We start from the raw sequence: 21,795 nt of genomic DNA, 5'->3' as shown, positions 1-21,795 counted from the left end.
TCTCTACAATCATGTGAGCCAATTCCTTATAATGAATATCTGTCTATCTACCTACCTACCTACTTACCTATCTATCCTGTTGTCCTGTTTCTCTGGAGAACCCTAATGCAAGGTGACTCTGGGGGTGGTCGCGGGGGAGTGGGTATGGTGTGGCTCTGAAGTTGAAGCACGAAGAAACCTTCTAGGTCATCCCATCCAGTGGTTTTCAAGCTCTTATTTTGGCAGCCAAAATCCTGATGCAGCTGGACTCTTACATGGAATCTCAGTGATATTGGTTGGCACTTACTGAATGCTTGTTATGTGCCAGGATCTGTTCTGAGCACTTTACATATATTATCTCAGGTAATCCCCACGGTAGCCCAAGGCGGGAGGTTTGCCGTCTGTCCCGTTTTAAAGGTGAGGTAACTAAGGCACAGAAAGGTGAAACAGTCTGCCTCAGTTCTCACTGGTAAGAGCTGGGATTTGAATCTAGGATGTCTGAGCCAAGTGCAAGACCCCCACACCATCCTGCTTCCTGATATATTTAACTCCTAAAACCAGAGCTGCTCTGATTAAAGTGGGCAGGGGTTCCAGGGACCCAGGTCCTTAAGCCTGCCCTAGGATTTCCCCCTTTTTCCTACCCCCTCGGGCCCCGAAAGAACCCTACAGCTCCTTTGGAACATGGTTAAGAACCTCTGATCTAGTCCAACCCCTCATTTAGAGAACCAGGAAAACCAGGCCCAGAGAGGTTAATTGTCTCACCCAAGGTCACACAACCACGCAGGGGGAAGCCAGGACTGGAAAACAGCATCTTCCCACCCTACCAGGCTGCTTCCAGTGACTCCAAGAAGGGAGTGACTCAGACACAGGGTAGAAGCTGGGATCCCCAGTAAAGAGAAAGCTCCCTGAAACAAGGTTTCCCCAAATCCAACTAGTGAGATTTTCTAGATAGACTTCTCCCATTAAGGCAAGTTTCTACCCTGGGGCAACTGCAGGTAACTGCCCCCGCCTTCCAAGCTGACCAGAAACATTAAGAAGGCGAGTGCTCTAAGTCTGGGCCCCAATTCAGATCCAGATGGCAGGCCTTGGGCCCTTGAGCTGGCATTCTGGTCTCTTCCCTTGGGTTTCAGCCTGGTGGGAGGCTAGGGCCCTTGGGCAAGGCCCTAGACTCCCTAGAGCACTGCTCCCAGAGACCTGTGGGAAACCCTCTGTTTGAACTGAGGAACTCCTACACATCCCTCAAGACCCAGCCTACATATGGATTCCCTCCTGAAGCTTGACAGGAAAATCTCTGCTGAGTCAGAGACAGCTTTTCACACACACACCTCTGTGTCAGCTTTGCCACCGGGCTCTCTGACTGACAGCATGTCTGTCTTCCCAGGTCAGGGGCTGGGTCTTGGCACCAGTACCTGGCATGGCATCCAGCCCAGAGGTTCATGATTGTCAGATGGGTGCACACATACACACAAGGGGTGGAGTGGCAGCCTATACTGGGAGAGTTATCCAGGCTCTCCAGACTCCAACAAGGGAATTCTCCAGGACCCCCATAGTCTGGGCCCCAGTAGATATTCTTTTTTGTTGTTGTTGGTTCATTGGTCTGTTTAGTTATATATTTTTGGCTGTGTTGGGCCTTCGTTTCTGTGCGAGGGCTTTCTCTAGTTGTGGCAAGCGGGGTCCACTCTTCATCGCGGTGCGCGGGCCTCTCACTATCGTGGCCTCTCCTCTTGCGGAGCACAGGCTCCGGACGTGCAGGCTCAGTAGTTGTGGCTCACGGGCCCAGTTGCTCCGCAGCATGTGGGACCTTCCCAGGCCAGGGCTTGAACCCGTGTCCCCTGCGTCGGCAGGCAGATTCTCAACCACTGCGCCACCAGGGAAGCCCTCAGTAGATATTCTTGGTCCAACCCTTTATCTATAGATGAGGAAACTGAGGTTCAAGCGGTGAAGGGATTTATCTGAGGTCACCTGGCCTGTGAGTGGCAGGCCCAGAACTCGAGGCTGGGCCACTGACAAAGGCCCCAGGCCTCTTCTCCTCCAGTTGTCTCATCCGTCTCTGTCTCCGCACAGGGAGCCTTTGTCCTGACACTAGTGCTCACTTTACAGCCACACACAGAACCTCAGTGCTCCTCACAAGCACCCCCTCAAAGACGAGGACAGGGTTTACTATTAACCCCGCGATACACAGAAGGAAACAGGCCAGCCGCAGTCTCACGACCACCTCTTTGCCTGTATATTCCGTCACGCTTACACCCACATGTCCACACACCTTCGTTCTTTGTCTGCCTTGTTCGCCTTTGAGTCTCCCAGAACCAGAACTAGACCCCAGGTTCCTTGACTCTCTTCCCGACCCCGTCTCCCACCCCACCCCCTTCAGCCATAGTCCATTAAACAGTGAAATGCAGTAGGATGGGGAGCTATGGGGTACGGCAGCCAGTGGGAGACAGGACAAATGCCCCACTCTCTCTAGATCTGGGAAGGTGTCCTCACTGCCCCTGTCTGCAGCAAAATTCCCTCAGCTTTGCAAGCCCCATGGAGACTGTGAATGCAGGGCCTTGACATTCGACCCAGAACCCCCAGCCACTAATCCAGAGGGTCACCATGGTGCAGCCGGAGACTTGAAGACTGGAAGAGGAAACAAGAGCACAGCAAACCCTTTGGATTGGCCTTGGTGAATGGCCCCCTCAGCCAGAGAACAACCTGTACAGCTATATCTGGTGGCCCTGGATGGATGGATGGAGGAAGGGAGAGAGGGAAGGATAAGGGGGATCTCATGCCACCACAACCTCCTGGTTCCAAAGCACAGAAAGTTGGCACACTCCTGCATCTCCCACCAGTAAGCCCAGTGGCCCCAACCCTGCCCCCAAGCCTAGTGACCCCAACCCTCTTGCTGGGGATACACATGTGGCCTGTATAGCTGGGAGTCTTCTGTCTTCCCTTGTGGGGCTGGGGGTCCCTGGTCCTTCCATGGTCCAGTCCTGACACCAGGTGGTGCCTCTGGAGAGTGGCCCTGGCTTTTTTCCCTCTTCTTCCCACTAACTCACCCAGAGCGGCCACCCCAGCCTGGCAGCCCACTGGCCACCTACCCTCCACTCTGGTTCACACCAGCAGGGCCAGGCTCTGAACCAGGTGAGACCGGGGTCATCTCTGCTCGCCTTGGGAGCCTTCCATGCACATGGGGTCAAATCCCCTCCTCAACCCAGGCCCTCAAGCCAGGTCATCTGGGGAAGTTAGGACCACAGACGATCACAGAATATGCGGCCAGAGATGTGCCCAAGGTCACGCGGTGAGAGTGCCGGACTTCCTTACGCCCCCAGCCCTGTGCTGCCTCCTATCAGAGCTGTGTCAGAGTCACTGGGGGGAAGGGAAGGTGCATTGGGGGAGGAAGGAAGGAACGGGGCGGGGGGGGGGGCTAACATGAGCAGGTTCAAGGGACGGGATGAGGTGGAGGTGGTGACGGAAGCAAAAGGCAAAACCCCAGCCTAGGCAACGCCCCCCGGGCTTCTCCCAGCTCCGACCCGAAACCACCACCCGCGCCAGCCAGGACTCTTGGGAGGAGGGTGCCACCATGTGGTTAATTTTGGTATGGCATAAATTCCTGTCGGGCCCCCTAAATTCAGTCTGGGTGTGTCCCAGTCCTGCAATTAAGGACCATAAAATTCTGCCCTTGGCCCGAAAGGCTTTGCCTGGAATGCCCCCCACATGCACACGCACACACACACACACACACACACACACTTCCATCCACCCTCTCCAACCTCCAACACCAGGCCGCGCAGCCGCAGGAAGGGGTGTGCGCTGTCTTCAGGGAGCAGGGGCTCCCAAGGCTAAACCCGGGGACCTGACATCGAGGCCCTCCGGAAGCTGGTGCGGGGGTGGGCTGAGAGGGTGGGTCAGGATGCCAGAGGCAGAGGGACAGCTGTCAGCTGCACGGGTGAGAGGTGTCGGCAGCCTGAACTGGCTTCAGAGAGGCTCAGCGACTCAAGCTGTATGGAGGGGGGAGTGCTGGTGATTGATGGGAGGTGGGGGTGAGAGAGAGGGAGGCATCTGGTGGGGCAACTGGGCGGGTGATGGTGTCAGTCGCTGAGATTGGGTGCAGAGGCCTCCTTCTGATTTCACAGTGTGACCTGGGGCAAGACACCAACTCCTCCGGCAGCCGTGACAGCCAAGCCCAGGCCGTTCCAAGAGCACATGAGAACGGGGATTACAAAAGCCTGCCATTGAGCAGGCCCTCCTCCGAGGCTAACTGGGGGCCTCTTAAACTCACCCCTAAGCTGCCACAAGGGCAGGACCACGGCTTGGCATCTTTGCAGTACTCCTAGTGCCAGGCACACACCCCCACACACACCTTCCACAGGCCCTCCACGTGCCGACCACACGCCATCCACGTGCCAACCACATGACATCTGCAGGCCAACCATACCCCCTCACACGCCCTCCACACGCCAGCCACTCACCATCCACCTGCCACCACATAATATCCATATGTCTTCCCTAAGCCATTCACATGCCACCTGTACGCCATCCACACATAAGCTACATGCCATTTCCATGCCACCCATCGCCTGCCATGTGCCATCCACACACACCCACATGCTTGCTATCCGTGTGCCCAGCATCCCCTCCCAAATGAGAACCGGGCGCCAAGTCAGGACCCCAAGGACATCCCAGCCTGACCCGGGCCTCGGGCACCTCACTCCCGTGAAGACGTGCTCCCCATCCCCCGTGGCCCAGCCAGCTGCTCACCTTTGCAGGTGCAACCCTCCCGGGTGATGACTTGTCGGCAGATCCCACAGGGCTTCACCTTCTTGAAGGTCTTCACCTTGAAGTGGTGAGTCTTGGGGGCCTCCAGGTCCTCTGGCTGTGGGAGGAGAGGCAGAGTGATCAGGCCGGGCTCCTCGGGAAAGAGCCAGGGGACCAGGGGAGAAGCAGGCAAGCACTGGGGGAAAGGAGAGGTGAGAGCCCCTTCAGCTGTGAAAGGCCCGAGCCCATTTATGGGAGGAGGTGCCCAGGGAAAGAGAATGCTGTGGGTGCGACCCAGACTCCCAGTCAGAGGTGGGGTCAGACAACAGTCGAAAACCCCAGCCCCCTGCATGGATTCTTAATCACTTTTCTGATTTAGTTTATCAGCAGAGTGCACTCATTTTAAGTGTATCGCTCAAACGGTTTGACACGCGTATGCCCCACGGACCCACAGCCCAGGAGGCTCCCTCGTGGCGTCCCAGCCAATATCACCCCAAGGCAAATACTGCTGTGACTTCTGTCACCGAAGATCCATTTTGACAGGTTTTTAAGCTTCATATGAATGGAGTTATACAGTATATACTCCCGTGTCTGCTTCTCTGACTCAGCAAGAATGTGGGAGATTCATCCCTGTGCTCACACAGCAGCAGCTCCTCCTTTGTGCCGCTGCATGGTACTCCACCGTGTGCATGCAACTGACTCATTCCTCCATCCTACTGCTGATGGCCCGCGACCTTTTACCCATGTCCCCGAGTGCCATGCCCCTCAGCTTTCTCTCTCTCACCCTCACTACCACCCCGTGCTCCAGCCCAGAAGGCTTCTTCCATCTTTATTTTTATTTACTATTCTTTACATTATGAAAATATCAACAGGTTAAATATCCTTTTTAAAACTACACCACCAGGGCTTCCCTTGGGAGTCCGCCTGCCGATGTAGGGGACACGGGTTCGTGCCCCGGTCCGGGAAGATGCCACATGCCGCGGAGCAGCTGGGCCCGTGAGCCATGGCCGCTGAGCCTGCGCGTCCGGAGCCTGTGCTCCGCAACAGGAGAGGCCACAACAGTGAGAGGCTCGCATACCGCAAAAAAAAAAAAAAAAAAAAAAAAACTAAAATAGAACTACCATATGACCCAGCAATCCCACTACTGGGCATATACCCTGAGAAAACCATCATTCAAAAAGAGTCATGTACCACAATGTTCATTGCAGCTCTATTTACAATAGCCAGGGCACGGAAGCAACCTAAGTAACCATCGACAGATGAATGGATAAAGAAGATGTGGCACATATATACAATGGAATATTACTCAGCCATAAAAAGAAATGAAATTGAGTTATTTGTAGTGAGGTGGATGGACCTAGAGTCTGTCATACAGAGTGAAGTAAGTCAGAAAGAGAAAAACAAACACCATATGCTAACACATATATATGGAATCTCAAAAAAAAAAAAATGGTACTGAAGAACCCAGGGGCAGGACAGGAATAAAGACGTAGACGTAGAGAATGGACTTGAGGACATGGGGAGGGGGAAGGGTAAGCTGGGATGAAGTGAGAGAGTGGCATGGACATATATACACTCCCAAATGTAAAACATAGCTAGTGAGAAGCAGCTACATTGCACAGGGAGCTCAGCTCGGTGCTTTGTGACCACCTAGAGGGGTGGGATAGGGAGGGTGGGAGGGAGACACAAGAGGGAGGGGATATGGGGATATAAGTATATGTATAGCTGATTTACTTTGTTATACAACATTGCAAAGCAATTATATTCCAATAAAGATGTTAAAAAAAATTTTAAAAACTACACCACCACACACATGGGATGAGAGGCGGGCTGGCAGTCCAAGCCTTCTCCGTGTCTGGCTTGCCGCGATCCCGGGGCTAGCCACCACCCCACCACTAACAGGGGCCTCAGTTGCCCCCTCCAGACACCCTGAGGTTGGGCCCCACACCGCTTGTGATCACACATCTGAACACAGTCTAAGCCGCAAAGTCCTGCATCCACGCTGCTTAGGACCACCCTCTTCCCACCCGCAGCCCCCAGCCCAGGCACATGCTGGGAAGGCTCCCCATTCAGAGGACTCCCCGGGAAGTCCTGCCCTGCCTGCAGGCACCATTCCTCTCCGAGGCACCTCACCCTGGTACCTATAACTGGATTCATTTCCCGGCTCCAGCAGCAGGGGGCAGCAGAGCACAGACACCGACGCTTCTGCAGCCTGCGCCCCACCCGCCAAAGGTACAGAGCTTTCCAATGCCCTCTGCACATGCATGGACACACACAGACATGATCACAGACCAGGGAGAAGGTTCTTCTCCTCCAAGTCCCCCTCCTAGCACCCTGGTCCAAGCCTCCCCACTCTGCGTGTTCAGAGGACGGGTGGCAGCATCCCACAAACCCAGCATGTCCAGGACTCCCAGCTGAAGATTCTGTAGTGGTGAGTCCTGGGCAAAAGAGACAGAACCATGAGAGGCACGGAGAGAAAAACGGACAAAATAAGAGAGAAAGCCAGTAGGAAAAGAGGCAAAGAGATAGAGAGAGAAGTAGAGGGGGAGAGAGAGACAGAAAGAGTCAGAGACAGAGACAAGAGAGAGAAAGACAAAGAGAGACAGAGAGAGAAGGCAGAGAAAGACAGGGAACAGCAACAGTCAGACAGAGAAGAAAAAAAAGAGGACCAAGATAAAGGCAGAGACAAAGACAGAGACAAACAAGCACACACAGAGAATAAGAGAGATTAGATAGAAACACACAGAGACTATAAAGGGAACCAGAGGATCAAAGGCGGACAGACAGACAATAGGACACAGGAGCCAGCTTGAAGGGGCTCCTCAGATCTGGGAAGATCTGAGCATCAAAATACATAATGATAGTAATGGCTTAAATGAGTCCATACTGATATGTGAAATAAGTGAGTACAAAGTCTGACGAGGAACAGAGTATTTACGAGTCTCAAAGCACCTCCCCACATCATGCTTATAAATTACAAAAGGGAAAAAAGTAACTTTACCTGGCACACTCCACTTTAATCAAGTGATCAAAGCTAACGTCACCAGTAACAGGATGAGTGGAGATTGTGTGCCACGGAGGGGGTGAGAACAGAACGTCACCTCTGCGATACTCCTGCCAAAGAGACACAAGCTAAATCTAGTCATGAGGAAGCATCAGACCAACCCAGTGGAGAGACAGTCCACAAATTAAGTGGCTTATAATATTCCAAAGTGACAAGGTCACGAAAGTCAAGGAAAGGTTGAGGAGATTTCCAGACTGAAGGAGACTAAGGAGACATGACAACCAAATGCCACGGCTGATTCTGAACTGGATTCTTTCCACGCCCCCAAAGGACATCATTAGGACAACTGGCCAAACTTCAGTGGTGTCTGAGGATGAGAAGGTCACGCATCAGTGTCAATTTCCTGGCTTGGATGGCTATGTTGGGTTAGGTAGGGAAAGTCCCTGTAGGAAAATAGGGAAGTATTCAGGGGTGATAGGGCAATGTGTCAGCAACTTACCCTCAAATAGCTCAGGAAAAAAAAAAAAAAGTTCTTTGCACTGTATTTGCCACTTTTCTGAAGTTTTAGATTGTGTCAGAATTCAAGGAGACAGACTATTTGTCAAGACGGTAAGGAGGCAGGACGGAGCAGATATAAAGCCCAGAGCAGAGACCAGAGAGCAGAGAGGGTGGTGGAGTCAGGAGTGGGTACAAGAGAGCAGCAGTGCCCCCTGGTGGCTGGGCAAGGCAGCAGGACCTGGGTTCTGATATTCCAGACACTTCAATCTGGAAGCCATGCTTCCAGCTTCGGCTGGGGAAGGGGAGGGGGGCGGGGGGCGGTAGGCTGAGGGTCCAGCTCTGGACTTGACCCAGTGTCCCCCATCCCACAAGGAGGGGCAGGCGAGTCCCCTCCTATTCTGAGGTCTCTCCTCCCCCGTTTTCCCATCTCTGCCCCTGGCTGGCGGCCTTCCAAATGATCTCTGTCACAGACATTCCAGGGAGGGGACCCAGTCCCACGTCAACTGCAGCGGCCAAGGCCTAGGATAGGAGGAGAAGCAGGGAGGGGACTCGGGGTTCAATTTAAGGCCTGTCTGGGAGGGTGGGCAGGCAGGAAGCCCTAAAGCCCCATCATCTCAGGCCTAGTCTGCCCCCCGAAGCCTGCCTCTCCTACCCCACTAAGTCAGCAAAGCTCCCTGTGCCAGCTTATCCCCCAGCTTTCTCTGACTACACCCCAAATCCAGCCCTTCCTCCAAAGCCCAGGGAAAGAGACCTCCTCCCTAAAGCATAGTCAGGGCAGTGGAATCTCCCCAGAGAGGGTCCAGGCTGTCCAGTAAACAGAGGAGACTTCCAAGCTGACAAGCAAACACCGGGCTTCCCCCCTGGGCCCTGGGCTTCCCTGCCCTGCCTGGCCAACTCCATAACGTCTGAGTTTACAAACTCTCCTCCCGCCCGGGCTTGGGGAACAGGAACCAGGTTCAGAAAACACAATCCCTGGCCTCGCTCAAGGCCTCCTTAAGCTGCCTCTGGGTGACGGCCCAGCACACTCCTACCCCTCACCCCTACCCCATCCTGACTGTCTGGCTGAGGGAGCACTGAGATGGGAGTCTAGAGACCTGCTTTCTAAGCCGGTGGCCTCACAGTCCCCAGTTGAAAATAAGGGGTTCCGACAAGACAGCCTGAGTGTACACAGTGTAGGGGAAATAATGGGCCAGTTTCAGAGGAAGGGACTGTGGGATCTGGGGACTAGACGTGCTGCTGGCTACAGAGAGAGGGATGTCTAATGAGACATCACCCCTCCATGAGAGGCTGGGCAACCCCGGTGGAAGTGAGGAGGCCAGTTCGGCCATGCCCAGGAAAGTGACCCCGGATGTACAGCATCCCTGGCTATACAGTGGGATGTCTGGTAATCTCGTTAAAAGTCATCCACAGAGGTCTGAAGGTTTGCCAGGATGACGGAGGAGAAAGTCTAGGATGGAACATCTTCAAATATCTGAAGGAGCTGTCATTGTAAGAAGTTGCTGTGAAGTTACTGAAGGCAAAACAAAACCCAGTGGGCAGAAGCTGCCAGGACCCATGATTAGACTCAAGGGGGGGAAAGAACTTCCTAACCACCATATGTCAAAATCCAGAGGAAGAAGGTAAACGAAGGTCTAGTACCTACCCTGCCCTCGCCCACGGTTACGCTGCAGGTGCACGCAGAGGGTGAGAACGAGCCCATAAGGCACCAAGCTCCAGGGTAATGGCTTGTTATGACAATGACCATCATTTTCCCCGACAAGTGGCAGACAGCCTCACAAAGTACACCCGGCCCCTCCCTTGCTGGATTCGCTCCTAACAGACCTGGGGGAAACTCAGGACAGAAGAGGCCTGGCCATGGCAGGAGCTGCCTAGTCCTTCCAAAGCCTACCTCCCTCGAGAGCCAGAACCCAGAAAAGGGAAGGGGTCCCAGCCGAAGTCATTCTTCCCTACCCTCCAAACCCAGAGCCCTAGCCCTGCAACAAGCCCACCCAGCATCGGAGGGCTTTCCTGGCCCTCTGGGGGATCTCTCCCTCCCACCCTCCGTTCAGCCAAGCTGCCTGTCAGAGGGGTGTGGCGCATCTGGCTTGGGCAGCCTTGGCAGGAGTCCTTGGTCTTGGGGTGGGAATGGCTGTTTGCTGGCTCCTCCCTGCCCCCTGGGGCAAAGCAGAGTGGGGTGGGGGTGGTGATGAAGGGGGACTGATAACCCTAGGGTCCTCCAGCTCATGAGCTCCTGCCGCCTCCCCAAGAAAATTCCCCAGCCCAGCCCCACCAGGTTCCCTGCGCCCCACACTAGGAGACCTGGATGACGAGGCCAGAGGGCAGAAGTCTACGAGCTAGTGAGCCTTGGGAAAGAGAGTCACTGAAAAGCAGGCCTAGGACAGACTTGGAGGGTCATTCGGTCCTCTCCCTGCCTCCCAGCCATCCACCCCTCCATGTCTCATCACCTTGCATTGGGATGCCAGGACCTGGTTGGCATCAGTGGTCATTTCTATGGGGAAGACTGGGACTCCCAGTGGAGCTGCAGGCTGGTGTCCAGAAGCCCCCCGCTGCCCCGGCCCCTCAAACACAAGTTCCCTGCAACCCCACCTCACCTTCATGTACACACGGAAGTTCCTTACCACCAGCAGCCCCGCCATCCCCTAGCCAGCTAATGGCCTCACCATGTTCTTGGTTGCCCCGGGTGGAAAACTCTGAGTCACTCTCAACTCCTCCCAGCCCCACCCTCCAGTCCAACCAGTTGCCAGACTCCACAAATGTTGCTCCCTAAATATTCTTGCGGCCTCCTGTGCTTTTCATTCCACTGCCTTTGCCTATTGGAGGCCCTGTCTCTTTTGTCTGGAGCTATTGCAACAGCCTCCGGCCTCCTGCCCCAAGACACTGGACCTCTCCTCGCCACACAGCCTCTAAGGAACACAGCTCTATGGGGTCACCCCCACTCACCCCAATATGCTTCCATGCCTTCCCAGGCACCCAAGTTAAGACCTGCACTCCCTCAAGTCAGCAAGAAAGCAGCCTTGGTCCATACCCCGCCCACCTGGCCATCTCAATCCCCTCGCCCCACTCCCCAACTGCCTACCCTGCATCCACCTCTGAGCCTCTGCTCTGCTCTTCTCTCTTCCCAGCATGCCTTCCTCCCTCTCAGCTTGTCAAGCTTCTAGGCATCCTTGAAGGCCTCATTCAAACCTCATCCCCGCAGGGAGATGACCCCAGATACCCACCCCCCACCTCCTTCAAAATCAATCTCCCCACCCCGTCTTCTTTTTTCACCATGAAAATTTTAAAAGCTCCGGAAAAGATGAATACGCCTATGCCCTTGGCCCCGATTCACCGCTTCCACGCTCTGTCTCTGTCCCCTAACTCAGCCCAACATAATCACCGCCCTCGGGAAATTTGACATTGATACGATAGCATTATCTAATCTTCAGTAACATATTCTAATTTCCCCTTTTGCCACAATAACACCCATTACAGCTGGGTCTGCATTTGTTTTTATTTTGGACTCAGGATCCAAGCAAGATCTTGCATTACATTTAGTTGCTGGGTTTCTTTCCTCTTCTTTCATGTGGACACATTACTCCACCTTATGATTTCCCTTTTATGACACTGACTTTTTTGAAGAGTCCAGGCGGTTCTGCAGAATGTCCCTCAGTATCTGGATTTGTCTGGTCATTTCCTCATGATTCGATGCAGGGGAAGGGCTGCCCAACGCCACTTCCTTTCCTCAGTCGCACGTGCTTGGTGCCCCGTCTCAACATTCTGTACAATCTGACTGGTCCCTGCTGCCCCACTTGTTAGCTAGGTAACCCCGGGCAAGTCGCCTAACCCCTGTCTGCCTCACTTTACTCATCTGTTAAGTGGGCTAATCATAGCAACTGCCCATAGGTTGTGACAATGCCTGAAAACACGCTGGAACCGCGCCTGACACACAGTAAGCGCTCACCAGAATCGGGCTCTGATTCATGTTGTCAGGCCTGTGTGTGCGCTGGACTAGTCCGCCAGGTGCCAACATCTGCACGTGCTCCTGCTCCATGTCCCCTGTGTCCAGAACAGTGTGAGCCCAAAACAAGTCGGAAGGAGTCTGACCTTGGTTCGCTCTAGTGTAATTACACCCACCCCCACTGTCCTGCCCTCAGGGGACAGAGCACGGGTTGAGGTGCTGGCATCACCGGGCTGAGGAGAAAGCTCTCTGACACCAAGTAGCCCTGGATCTCCATGGGAGGAAGGATGCAGAGAGTGGCTTTAACTGAGCTCCCCGTGTGACAGAGGAGCACGCGGAGGCCTGGGGAGTCCGGGATTCTACCTTGTGGCCTTCGGCCCGTGACTCGGCTTCCTGAGCTGGACCATCTCTCGCCATCAGCCTGCTTCTCTCTCTCTCTCTCGCCTTGGCTCCTTCATAAACCACGTCCCAACATTTTTGGGCATCAGGTCCCAGGTCCCTTTTTTGTGCTCTAACATGAAATCATCTCCTGGAGCGGGAGGGCACAGAGATGTGGATAGTCTGAAGGGGCGGCATCACGGCGAGGGGCTGGCACAGATTCCCTCACTGAATCCTCACGACCACATCCTATGATGAGGCTGAGGAATGTGCTCCGCGACACACAAGGAGGGCAGGATGGAACGAAGATTCAAATCCAGGTCTGTCTGAGACGGGGTCCCTAGCCGTGGCACTGCCACCACTTCCGAGGGTGTGTCCACAGCTGCCGTCTGTGAGATCTGGAGGAGCCCTGGCAGTTGCATCGTCAGGGCCCCTCTGTCCAAAGGCCGTCTACTGGCTGGTTTACCCCTCCTTATCCTTTGTCAATTATTCTTACTTCCCACACTTGGATTTCTGAGGTCACAGCTTCATCTTTGGATCTAGTTTAAAGTTCACCTCCCAAGAGGTCTTTCCTGATATGTCCCTTCTCCCCCAGTCTAGGCTAGGTCCCCCCTTAAATGTCCCCACAGTCTCCCTCTTGGTAACACCCATCTTATTGTAACCACTTGCCCAATACCTGCAAGCTTCTTGAAGAAAGTCGGCACCTCTATAACCATCGGTGAGACAGATGCACAGGAACATGGGTGGGTGGGTGTTGACCTGGCAGAATGACTGGATGGTTTCTTTGTCACGGTGCTTCCCTAACACCATTTCCTATCCTTAGGCTGCTGGCCACCAACCCCTCGACCCACAGCTGCAAAGCCCCCGGCCCATACCCTTCCTCTTTTCAGGAGCACTGAACCCAGTGGCCACGTGGCCCCTTGGACGGGCCACTTCCCCTCTGTGGGTCCCCTTCGCCTTGGCTAGAAACTGGAATTAGCCATCCCTTCCCTTCCCACCTCACAGAATTACAGTGAGGTTCAAATGAAATTGCATAAGTCAAGGAAATGGACGCAGGTAAGGCACAGAGAGGCTACGTGGCTGCCCAGACCACACAGCCAGCATCCGCGCTCTGACCCTGTGCACGCTGCCTGCAGGAGAAGACCTGCACGTTCTGGGCCTTCACATCATCCTTACACCCCTTCCTGCCCTTCCCCGAAGTATTCCCAGAATGGAAAGCCCTGGATGGGGACGCAGAAGGGCCAGGTCCTAGTTCTGACTCTAACTTGCTGTGTGGCCTTGAAATGTGCCGTCATATAAAGAGAGCTAACACTTCTTGAGCTCTTACTGGGGGAGAAGCGCTATTCGAAATGTATTGGCTCCTTTAAAACTTAACAACGCTATAGGTAGCTGGAGAAACCAACCGAGAAACAGATTGGAAGCCACGGAGCTTCCGAGTCACAGGGCCAGGATGAAACACAGGCACTGTGCTCTCGGCCAGCCTGCCACACTGCCACTGAGCATCACAGAAAAACAGTACGGTATTGCCCCCTGACTTTGTGCCTCAAACCCCATTTTGAAAAATTTTGCAAAGGGGGTGTTTTCTTTCGGACCCTGTCAGTGTCACGCAGCCCAGCCTAGCTCCCAAACGCGTGGCCAGGAGGCCCCCGGTGGGCACAGCCCTTACAGGCTAACAAAACTCCAAAGAGAGTGAGTTCAGGATGGAGGGGTCAGAGTGGGGTACACAGGGCAAGAACTGCACACCAGGAAACCGGGGGCTCACGCGGACCCTCTGGCAAAAATGTATGCTTAGCGCTGGGAAGGACACCAGCTCCAGAAAAGAGAACACTTCATTGTCTGCAGCTGGCCTCAGAGGTCAGCTTCAATGAGGTCCAGAAAAGTCAAGTGACGAGCCCGAGGCCACATGGCTTGCTCAGGGCAGGGCCAGGGCTGTACTTGGCCCCCAGTCATGCCTGTGGCTCTTTCAGCCCCATCTAATAAGCCCCTTCCCAGTTTCTGAAAACAGAATAAGCCCCTCCAGAAGGAAGGGCCTGCAGCTCTAACTCCATTGGTGTAACACCAAAAAGCCTCAATTAATAGGCATGTAATTATTTTCTAAATAAACCGTGCTTGAATATGTAATAGCGAATGGGAGCATTTGATGAGAAAATCAAGCTATGCATAATATATAGCTCGGCTCCTCAGCTAATAAAGTGATTTTTATTCCTAGAGCTTGTTAAAACTACGCATTAGAGATAGATTACTTCTTGGATGAAATGTCTGCAGCTATTCCTGGGGAGATCCTCCCACACATCAGATCTGCAATACAGGGGATCCCGTGAGCCAAGAAGGAGGTTGTGGAGTGGGGTAGGGACCAGCATTTACTGAGCACCTACTGAGTGCCTGGGTACCTGGTCTTTTGACATACTTTGTCTCTGTCCTCACCCCAGCCAGACAAGGTGTGTATTATTCTCCCCACTTTACGGAATCAGGAAACTGAGGCTCAAGAAGGGAACTGCCGTACCCAAGGCTGCCCATCTGGTAAATGACAGAACTAGGATCTGAGCCTAGCCCTGCCTGGTGTCAAAGTCCACGCACTTCCCACCAGCAGGAGCCTCTCAAGGCAGAAGCAGCTCCCTTGTCAAGGTCTCCAGGACCTCCATGCCCCCTCTCCGGAACTGGCACCAGCTACCCCTCCCCTTCCTGCTACAAACTTACACCCCAGCCCCATAGAGGCCCACCCGGAAAGGAGGAAGGTTGCTGGGACAACTGGAGGAGGGGGACAAGGAGCTTGATGGGGCCAGGGCTGTGCCTTCGGGCCAGTCCACACCCTCCAGACTCGGGCCCACCCTGGCAATGGGCATCCAGGCCGGGCAGGATGGAGAGAAAACACCCTTCTCCCCAGCCCACTCCCACCGGCCTCTTTCCACTCCCACAGAAGCCTGCCTGCTGGGCTGTCTCACAGAGCTGGGGAGGGACAGGGGCAGGGAGGCACCAGGAGAGAGGACAGGAAAAGGGGTGAGGGGAGGGCCTTAGAAAAGTGGCTGCATCCACACCAGCCCTTGGTCCCCAGCTCTCAGGGAGAGAAGTGACATGGACTAGGCACTCATGCTCACCTCTCTGCACCTCCCCGCCATCACCCTCGTCTTACCCACAGGGAAACTGAGGCTCAGAGCCGTGCAGCGCTTCTCCCAGAGCCTCTCCGCTGACGTGGCCCTGTCTCCATCCACACCCGCATCACCCCTGGAAGTCTAACTGCCATCCTTCCCACCGCAGGCCTCCCTCCCTGCCAGCCTCTCTCCTCAGCACCATCCTCAGGCCTTCCAGAGTCTGTCCCAGGGAGCTGAAAGGGGCTGGAGAAATGACCTTGGCCAAGGCTCCCATTATACAGATGTTGACAGCAGCCCAGCGAACCCCTGATGCATCCTCTGTGCAGGACGCTCCAGACACCTTCAGTCTCTTACTCAGACCCACGCCCACACCCAAGCCCCACACGCCACCCAAACCCCCTCATGCCCGCCCCCTCCCCACTTCCCCTCTCTGCCCAGAGCACACCTGACTGCCCGAAGTCTGATCTCCCACCACTGCCCTCAACCTGGGCTCGCCTGGGCCGAGGAGGGCCTCCCGAGGACGGGCCGGGACAGGGAAAGGGGCAGGAAAGGCCACATCTGGATCCTGGGCCTGGAGCTCCCTCCCCCAAACCAGCCATCACGCTCTTTGAGACCAACATTAACCTCAGCCAGGGATGACTTCCTTGCCCTCCTGACCCCTGTGCATGCCTTCACCCAGCCCAGAGAGCGGAGCCCCTCTGAGGAAGGGGTCTCCCATCCCTGCCCCCTCCCCTCCTGCAGCAGTCAGCCCTCTCCCAGCCCCAGCCCCCTCTCTCCCAGGAGCCTCTGTGCCTGACTGGCCTCAAGACTTTTAACCCTCACCATGTGGCCCCCAGACCCTGCCTGCCCACCCTTCAAGCACCCTGCACTGACGCACACCTTCCTGAATCTGGGGCCAAGAAAGGGGAAAGAGGAGGCTGTGGCTTCCTCCTCTGGGACTGAAGGGGGTCGGGGGAGGTCTTGGTAAGGATGGGAGGGCTGTGGGGGGGGGGGGATGGCAGCGGGTAGAAGCTGAAATTGGGGTAAAAGTGATGGAACCCGAGCAGAACTTTTCCCCAGCCTGGCTTTTCCAGCTTTCATCTTCTAGGTCAATGCCCCCTGTTCCTCAGGCCCCTCCCACTGCCCCCCCCAGACTCTTAGGCTGAGCAACTTGAGGGGTGAAGAATTTTCACCCCGGTATAGGGTGGGAATGGAGACAGGAGTGGCTCCAAAAAGAAACAAACTTTATGATGGCTTCCTTCTACTTACAGCTCCTGGACTCAACTGGGGGAGAGGACACTGGGGAGGGGGGATGTACTGACCGGCAGAACTGGGGCCTGGGCCCCGTTGATGGAGACAGACTCAGGCTGAGGGTCTACTCAAGTCAGTCTTTCCTTCTGTCTCTCAGAGGCAAAAAGGCCCCCTCCTTCACCACCAACACTCCCCCAACCCCAGGCTCTCAGGGTAAGGCTAAGGTCGAAGGGGGGGGCGGCGGTTCGACCTCCTAGCTAACGCTACCACACCTACCCAGAGCATGCAGGACAGACAGATCCACGTCATCTTCGAGGGTCCCCGTCCCTGGGGCCACGCCCGGGGACTGCAAAGGGTCCCCCTGAGCTCGCAGTCCCCTCGGAGCAGGCAGAAGGGAGCTCTGAGCCCGCGGCAGCGCCAGTATCTGCAGTGCTCGCCCTGCCTCCCGTTCACCCTCCCTCCCTCTCCTCCTCCCCCCACTCCACCCCCTAGTCCCAGCCGCCTGTCTCCTCCCTCCTCCCAGCTCCACTGGTGGCTTTGGGGGTCAGAAGCCCTGCTTCGCGGGGGGTGGGAAGGAAGCAGAGCAAAGGGACAGCTACTGGAGACAGCCCCTCCCCCCAGAAGCCACCCCCCCACCCCAGACGCACAACCCCTGTGAGCCACCAAGCTGCTCCTGCCTTCTGGTTGGATCTGACACTGCCAGGCCTGGAGTCTGCTCTACTCACTGCAGACCTCCACCCCCAGACAACTGATGGAGGGACGGACAGATATGGGACGGCACAGTCCGCTTGAGCTGGGGTTCCTCAGCCCCATCCCATCTCCAAGGACACACGCATGCCCTCCTGCCCTCGGAACACAAAGTCACTTGCACTCACTTAGCTAGGTCAGTGCCCGGGCACCCTGGTGCCCATTCGGCAAGCTCAGAGCCCACTCCACGCTTTACTCAAGAGAAGCCTGGCCTGAGACCGCTGGAGAACGGCCCTGCCCCCAGGGCTGTGGATTTCATTCCAACTTCTTTCTTACTTTTTTTTCCCCTTCTTTCTTTCTTTTCTCCAAACATCTGTCCCAGCCCTTCCTGCCCTTCCTAAAAGGAGCCCCGCTCCAGGCTCCCGCGAGAGTCTGTTTTTCTTGACTGTGCCCCGGGCCAACATTTGGTTTGCATTTCCCCACTTCCTCCTCCACCGCCCCTGCTCCCCCTCCCTGGGCCCAGTTTTCACCTCCCACCATTCCACGTGCCTACTTCTCCCCCTACACTGTCCCCCCACCCGCCCCCGCCAGCCCTTCCCTTCCCTCCCCCTCACCTTAGCCCAGAGCCAGAAGTTTGGGGTCTGGGGTGGGGGGAAGAAGAGGGGTATCCAAATGTATTCCCAGGGCGCACCGCAGGGGAAGCCAGCAAAATCGGCCCCTGGCCCTCATTGTCTCAACTCCCCCCTCTACCTTCCCCCCAGAAACTTTCCTCTTTGAGCTGTGGCCGCAGCTGGACCAAGTAAGAGTGGGTGGGGCTGGTGAATCACCCCGCTCTATTTTCTATTTTTTGGAGCCTTCCGGGGAGGGAAAGAGGGCTCAGCCCCACCCACACACCCCCCACACACACTCCCGTAGACACACACACCAGGACACACAGTCCAGCTCACAGAAACACACAGAGTGCCGAGGACAGGGCCCCACCCAGAGGAGGCACTCTGAGACCATTTTCTTGGATTGAGTAACTTGGCAAGAAAGTCCTCTTGCTTGAGCTCCCATGCACACACACCAGCATGGGGTAGATGCCCTGGGCCACATGTAAAAAGGGTTATATATCCCCTGCCTCTCTCCCCCACGCACCCAAGAGCCTGCCCTCACCACTCTGTCAGCCCCACACATGGTGCCACCCCAGGGTACAGTCTCTACAACCAGCCTCTCCCCTCAAGAGGACCTGCCCAGACAGGTGTACTGGCTCCCAGCCCATAGTCCAGTCAGGACATCTACCTAGGAAACCCCAGAATGCGAGGGAAACATTCACACTTTGTCTGGGAAAAGGCTGCCACATGTGGATGTACAGGTTGTGCACTGCACAAGGGACTCTATTACTTGGTGGTTCTGAGAAGTCAGGGGAGGACACTAAAGCAAGCTGTCTAATTCTGGTCCCTCCTGGAGCGGTCACTTGAGTTAAGAGTCTTTGTTCTGATGAAAACGACAAGGTGAGGAATCAGGGCCCTTCACACATCACTCTAGGTCCTTCTGCAGAGCTGTGGGGCAATGAAAGATTCTGCCCCTACCCTGCATCCCTTTCCTGAACCACAATGCCTCTGGATATCCCCTCTCAAGCCTGCCAGGGCTCAACTGACAGTTTAGCCAACACTGAAATGGACCAGTGTCCCACATGTAGCTGGCCCTGCAGCCACCGCTGGGCATATCCACAGATGGACGCTCCTGCCAACCTTCCCTCTCTCCACTGGTTGAAGCCCAGGGCAGTCAAGGAAGAGTGGTTTTCAGGGGGCCTCTCTGGGAGCCCCTGAGCCCACCCCTAGCCACCATCACCAGCCCTGCCAGCCTCCCAGCAACTTCAAGGGCTCAGCCAGCTCAGCCCTGCCGTCCCGGCGCCCACTCCCACCCATCTCCTCCGCCCGCTCCCACCCTTTGCCACCAGCATCACTAGAAGACGTGCCTGCTGGCAGCTATCTTGGGAGTTCTGAGAAATCACCTTGCTGCTTCCCAGAAATGCTAAACAACAAGACCAAAGACCAGGTCACAGCGACACCAACTTGTCTGGCCTCCCATGCAACCCAAGGGGGCCCTGCAGCCCCCAGGCCAGCTCCCTCCTCAGTCCCTTCAGCCGGGACTGAAAACGGGAGTGGAGAACCCTAGTGCTGGGGGTCCCCTCAGAGGAACCCTGCGCCCAGAATTCCCCTTTTCCGAGACCATGGGTGTCTCTCCTGTATCTTAACCTCTCGCTGTCAGGAAGTCCCTCCTGCTACCCAACCACCATCTTCCCTGTTGAATGTTCAACTCTGCCACCTGAAGTGTCTCCAACTCTATGTAATGACCCTATTTCGGGCTTGTTACCCATTATTCATCCTTCACAGCTTGTGTCCCCTCCCCCCACACACACAGACAGGGAGAGTTCCTTGGGCAAGGACATGTCCTGTGTTTTGTATCTCCAGAGCCTGGCATACAGCAGGTGCCAGACATGGTTGAAGCAGCAATGAATCACTCCACCAATCAATGGGTCCTAACATCTAACATATTTTCCTACCCCTTCCCAAACCTTCCTCTGGGGCCAGGGTGGGCCAGAAAGGGCGTTGAAAGGGCATTGGGCACACCTCGCCCGCACACCTCTGCAAATGCCTGTAATACCCACCTCTCTTCAGCCCCATCTCTTCCTGCCACTCCCTGGCCTCTGAGCTCTCTCAGGACGCAGACTCTCCAGAGGCTGAAGCGGTATCACCCATCCTGGGTCCCCATGCCTGGACCAGGGTCACAGACACCGGGTACCTGGCTCAGCAGCGGCCCCCCACCCTGAGCCACGCCACCCGCTGCCCTGGCCATTTCTGCAGCAGCTGGCGTTTAACTCCACTCTCCCCTCTGCACGCAGAGCCTTCCTGCTCGCTGCCCACTGCCCTCCAGCCCCTGGCTCAGCAGTCAGTTGAAGAAACAGCCAGGACCGCAGGCTCTGGGGCTGGCGCTGGGCCCGGAGGTGGGCCGAGCTGAGGGACAAGTGAGTGAGGGCAGGAACGCAGCTAACAGGCCTCGTAAGCCTGAGCTTGGCACTCCCCTCTTTCAGCCTCAGTTTCCGCACCTGCGAAATGACCAAGCTGATGGTCTCGAAGGTCCCTTCCAGCTCCACCTCCTGTGAGGCCACAGATTTCCCAGGCCAAGGCCCCAGCTCCCTCCAATCCATTCTTCCTATCCTTCCACACTTGTCCATCACAAAGTTCTTCCTGCTGTCAGCCCATCTCCTAACATGGCATCAAGTCTTTCCTCTGTCACCACTGGTCACAGAATCTGAAGGTCACAGAACATCAGAGCTGGAAAGACCTGGAGCCTTTCCAGGGGTCACAGTCAGATCCTTCAGGGGCCTGACAGAAGTTAAATGAAGGTGGCGGGCAAGGAGTCTCTGGGGACCTGGAGAGGGCAGGCCCAGCTAAAGGGGATCCCACTCCTCGGGGACAGCTGCTGCGGTGTCAGCAACATAAGCCCACACTGTCAAATATTTTGACCTGTCAAGAGAAGCCCCAAATCTATATTATCTTATAAAATCTTTTATATAAAATATGAAAAATGCAAAATTTTAAACATTGGCTTTTTCTTTTTTTTAAATCATTCTGCTGGACTCAATTAAACAAGTCTGCCAGGAGGGTTGGGGCTTTGGGGCACCTCTCACCTAGTCAGCCCCCTCATCTAAGAGATGGCAACACTGCAGCGGAGGGACGGGGTGGGACCAGCCTGAGGTCACAGAGCTGTGGCTCCCGGGCCCCAGATCGTTCGCAAGCACCCAGCTGTCCAGTCACTGTAGGACCAGAGTCATGCTCTCGCCTTTCTCCTGCCAACCTCGCAGCCCGCTGCCTTCACACGGGGGCTGCACACTCCACAGCCTTCATCGCAGCCAGCCGCAGGGGCCTCCTACCAAATAGGCAGGTGCAGAGCTGGTGCTGGGATTCCCCATCAACGTCCAAATGCAGATCCCAGCAGCACAGGATCTGACAACAAAGCCCTCGGCAACGGCATGGCTCCTTCGGGCTCTGTCCCTCTGTCCCCTGCCCGCGGAAAGATCAATACTAACTAACCAGACACTTAATTGTGGTATCGTACTTAAGCCTCCTACCAGCTCTCATTTTACAGATGTGGAAACTGAGGCGCAAAGAGGTTCGGCAACTTGCTCGGCATCACACAGGTAGTATGCGTGAGAACGGAATCTGGGGTGTCTGATTCCACATCCCGTGGGGATCGAACATTTTCCTGCT

At 55.5% G+C, this 21,795-nt stretch overlaps 1 protein-coding gene across 6 annotated transcripts in view; it reads right to left on the bottom strand.

Annotated features, from left to right (window-relative positions):
* TNS1 (tensin 1) overlaps nucleotides 1-21,795 on the bottom strand; it is a 238,877-nt gene that overhangs the window by 181,972 nt on the left and 35,110 nt on the right. For 5 of the 6 annotated variants that reach the window (XM_089916383.1, XM_089916382.1, XM_089916375.1 and 2 more), the window contains exon 2: nucleotides 4,720-4,834. In XM_089916383.1, coding sequence (XP_089772509.1) covers nucleotides 4,720-4,834 — 115 coding nt within the window. Of the gene's footprint in view, nucleotides 1-4,719; nucleotides 4,835-17,128; nucleotides 17,283-21,795 lie in introns of those variants that run through there. The other variant, XM_089916377.1, reaches the window with a different exon arrangement.

Source organism: Delphinapterus leucas, chromosome 8 (genome assembly GCF_059928025.1).
Source record: "Delphinapterus leucas isolate spDelLeu-1000000601 "Yukka" chromosome 8, BTC_Dleu_Yukka2, whole genome shotgun sequence".
NCBI lineage: Eukaryota > Metazoa > Chordata > Mammalia > Artiodactyla > Monodontidae > Delphinapterus > Delphinapterus leucas.
Note: the sequence above shows the minus strand (reverse complement) of the source record. Positions and strands in the feature narration are given on the sequence as shown.